This window comes from Poecilia latipinna, unplaced genomic scaffold (assembly GCF_001443285.1).
Source record: "Poecilia latipinna isolate Pla-1442-1.1 unplaced genomic scaffold, P_latipinna-1.0 Scaffold2406, whole genome shotgun sequence".
In the NCBI taxonomy this organism is placed as follows: domain Eukaryota; kingdom Metazoa; phylum Chordata; class Actinopteri; order Cyprinodontiformes; family Poeciliidae; genus Poecilia; species Poecilia latipinna.
Genome location: NW_015115022.1, coordinates 60260 through 64635, shown reverse-complemented (window position 1 = coordinate 64635; position 4376 = coordinate 60260). Strand labels below are relative to the sequence as shown.

General features: G+C 41.5%; 1 protein-coding gene across 1 annotated transcript in view; it reads left to right on the top strand.

Annotated features, from left to right (window-relative positions):
- Positions 1-217: 217 nt before the first annotated feature.
- The window catches only part of cmip (c-Maf inducing protein), a 40870-nt gene continuing 36711 nt past the window's right edge, over positions 218-4376 (top strand). Inside the window, exon 1 of the mRNA XM_015019303.1 lies at positions 218-1115. Within this exon, the coding sequence (XP_014874789.1) occupies positions 795-1115 (321 nt within the window). The 5' untranslated portion in view covers positions 218-794. The remainder of the gene's footprint in view (positions 1116-4376) is intronic.

Genomic DNA, 4376 nt, shown 5'->3' with positions numbered 1-4376 from the left:
TATATATATATATATATATATATATATTATTATTATTTTCAACTGGAACATTTTAATCCTGGAATTATGCATCATTTCCAGGGAAGAAGAAAAGTGGAGGAGGAAGAGGAGGGGGAGGAAGAGGAGGAGGGTTTCGCTTGAACTCCATTTTTTATGCGCGCGCACCCAGGGAGGGGAGAGCCGAACGCGCGCGCGCGCCCCCAGCAGACACACTCTGGTACAAAAGACGCACGGCTCATCCGCTCGCCTCCCAATTGACGTCAGTCCGGCGTCACGTGACGGGGCAGGGTCCAATGAGCGCAGAGTGCTGGCTCCTCTTCACACTGAGACGGTCAGCAGGAAAAGCGGAGAATAAAAGCGATCGGAGAGGCAGAAATGGCCTACAACGCCCTCTGAAGATCCCGGAGACGCCGGAACGAAGTGTTTTTTCTGCCGATTCGACCCGAGGATTTATTGAGTCCGGCTCCGAGGTGTACCCACTGGATCAGGCCATGGCCCTCACACTCAGAGAACGGCGCTGTGTCCGTGGAGTGGGGGGAGTACGCGCACCGTGAAGACTGTTCACGGAGAGGAAAATGGTGGATTATTGTCAGTGAGTGATTAAACGGTTGAAACATCTGGATCTGCTGACGTCCTGTTCGTGTGTTGGAAGGTAAGCTCCCCCACCCCTTCCCTTCCCTCCGTCTCATCCCAACGACCTTCTGATTTATTTTAAAACAAACAAAAAAAACCTCCACGACCCTCCGTCAAAACTCCACTGGGAACAATAAATACTGGGATTACTGGGGGAGAAAATGGATTACAACAGCGGCGGCGGGGGACCCAATGAGCTACACAACAACCAGTTCTACCAGTGCGAGGAGAGCAAGCCCTTACTGGGGGAGATGTCCGAGGGCAACAACAACACGAAGCTGGGCGCAGGGCCGTGCAGGAGGTCCCTGCACCACTGCAGCAGCAGCGGGATGCGCTACAAGCTGCTGCCCGAAGGGGACATCCAGGTGTGCGTGGTCAAACACCCACGCACCTTCCTCAGCAAGCTGCTCACCTCCAAGTACCTGCGGAGGTGGGAGCCGCACCACCTGACGCTGACGGACAGCGGCCTCAGCTCGGCGACGGTGAGTGTTGAAAACTGTAAAACACGCGTGTGCGTGGCTGCGGTTATGGATGTGTCGGTGCGTGATGCTTCTGCATTCCTGCACCGGAGCTGGTCTTGTTTGGACGCGCATTCTGGGTTTTTGACGCATTTCGGGAAAAAAGGGAAGCGGGTCGTAGACACAGACACGCACACCATCCTGTGGACACTTCTGGTCCTCCAGGTGAGGAGAGGAGCTTCCAGTCCAGGAGCGTAGCTAATGTATCTGTTACCTTGAGGGGCCAAGATTAGAAAAGGCACCAAAAAATAAGCATTAAATACTTTATTCCAATTTCAGGTTCAATTTTATGACAGGTGAGCAGAGTATAACAAAAAAATAAAATAAAATAAAAATAAAAGACTCAAGTAAGAGTAGCACTACTTCAACATATTTTTACTCAAGTAAAAGTAAAAAGTAGCCATCCAAGAAATTACAAAAAGTATTTGGTAAAAAGTCAACTCAAGTACTGAATAGCTGATCAAATGATCAGTCAGACAGATCAAAATATAAAGCTATGTGGAAAATTTGGTATTTCAATGATAAAAATGACAATAGTTCAGATAAGTAACAAAAGAGAATTTTTCCAAATCAGTTTAAAAAAAAAAAAAACTTAGAAAACTTTAACACAAACTGCAGGTGTGTGTCTGTCTGGTGAACCTTTGGTTAAAACATGTTTCTTTTTCATTCAGTTAAGTTACTCACAGTGGGTAGAGTATCCAGAAATACTCAAGCAAGAGTAACGATAGTTTATTATAGTTACTCAAAAAAACTTAAAAAGTACAGTGTAGTAAAAATACTCCTAAAGTTTTTTGTTTTTTTTTAAGTTGCTCCAGTAAATGTAATTAAGTGAATGTAATGATCAAATTAAGCAGAGTTGGAGAATATAAACAATAACAATATTGTTTTCATTAAACCTTTATTTAAATCTGAAGTATGCCACATTCACAGAAATATGTTTTTTCAATATCTGTTAAAACTGTCACTATGTCTTGGCAGTATATGAGATGGATAATCTGAGAACAAAACAAATGAAGCCTCTCTGCCTTCTCCCAGTTTTCCCATTGCCAGAAACAACCAATCAGAGGCAGGAGGTGGGTCTTGCAGCTTCTACCCATCAGCAAAGCCTATTGTGAAAGCTAAAGCTTGTTAGCTTAGCCACTGATGATGGTGGATAAACAGTTTTCCTGTAACAGTGAGTTGTTTCTCCACCATTAGCAGATTTAGCGCCACGTACACGAGGTTGATTGACAGCGCTAAGACCCACCTCCTGGCTCTGATTGGTTGTTTTTGCTCTGTATCAGTGCATTTCTTCTGGTAGTTTATGAAGGAGATCAATCTTTTCACGGCTTATCTGTCTTATATTCCAGTGTCAGGACATGGTGACATTTTTAACAAATGTGTAAAAAAAACATATTCTTAATAAAAGTTACATACTGCAACTTTAACCAGGATAAAACTCTTTTACAAGAGTACCCTGACAATAATACAGTTAAATGATTAGTTACAAAAAACACAGTACAATATCAATAACTTCATTAAATAAAAGCACTCTGCTAAAGTCAACTTAAACAGAGGCATATAGACTGTTTTCTGCTTAACGCTCCAACATAACGACAGAAACGCAGCATTTACTGATGATCTCAACAGAAAGAAAATGACTACATAATTCCAGTTTTAATCTGACGAATGCCTTGTGAGTCTGGAAACATGATCTACCAACATTTTATTATAGCAAGATGACTAATTGATAGGGTCATTTGTTCTTTTTCTGAAGATAATAAATCCTACAGCTATAGTCATAACAAATTGCTCATGCTTTTAAGTTTATATCAAACCCTGATTCTGAGGCCTGCTTCTGCACAGCTGCTAACCTTCAACAGAAATGTTATTTTATAAAGTAATCCGCTTTAATTAAAATCTGGTTTGTTTGGGGAGGTTTGAATATGCAATAGAAAACTCTGATTTGGACCAAAAACAAAAAAAGTGAAATCTTAATGAGCTCAGTAATTTCCATGAGCATGATTTGTCATTTCTTTCTTTCTACCAGAAACTGAATGACTAAAGTCTCAATAATTTTGTTTACAGAGACTTGATAATTCATTTTACTTGTTGTTTATGCTGTTTATTTTAGATATTTAAAATGTTTTCCAGTTCCAGTGTCAAATTTTCATTGAAATTTAAAATTTATTCATCTTTGAGAATGTGTTTTGTATCATTATGCCATTACATTGTTTTACTTGAATATGGTATCCAAACAATATTAGTTTTTATCGCAACAACTGCCTGGACAATTTATTGTTCAGTATAATTTGTCATTGTGATAGGCCGATCTAAAAACGTAGGTTTTGGTTCAATTGAAGTGAACTCTGGTGCATCTTGAATGCATATGTGAATGTAAAGCAGACCGCTCTAAAAGAAGGAAACAGTGCAGGGCATTCTGGGTAAATACAACCAAAACAAACAGCTAGCTGCAGAAATTGCTTGTGGTCTCTAACCAAAGACAAAAGAGAGATCCTGTGTCCAATAACATCTTGTCTACGTTTAGTGAAGAAGAAAGTTGCATTCATGTATTCTTCTGAGGTTTTGGTGTAGTTTCCTTCTGTTTTTCTTGGTGCAGCGCCCCTACAGGTGAAGCGGGGAACAAATTTTTCAATTAGTTTGGTTTTATTTGACTCGGTGTGAAAGCGAACCGCAGCAGCTGAAAATGTAGCAAAAGTTGCAACTTTGGTCCCCAATCGAATCGAGCCTAATGGACCATCAGGCGGGACTAAAACGCTCTCAATTAGCTGCAGAATTACCTGAATTATTAACACAGACCTTTTGGGGAACACAATTCGCCAGATGGGGGGTCTGAGAGGCCCCTCAGGTGTGAGAGATGAACCTGCCTGGATGTTTGCTCTGTTGTCTGTCGTTCTGCTTTAATCCCAAACCTGTAAGATCTGATTCTGAGTAATAGTTAACCCCAGGGCATCTCGTTGTGGTCATCACTTGTAATTGTTGGTATTCAGCTGAATAATAAAACCCTTTTATTTCCTTCCCCCATTGTCATCAACACCCCTGACATTTTCCACTCGTATCAATACACCTCGTTAAGCGCCTGTCACACCACAGAGCTCCGCTGCATCATGGAGAATATTTTTGTTGCTGCAGGAAGTGCATGCAGCTGATGGGGGGGGGGGGGGGGAAACCCCCCCCATTTTTTTTCTTCTTTTTTCGGGGGTTTTTTTTTTTTTTTTTTTTTTT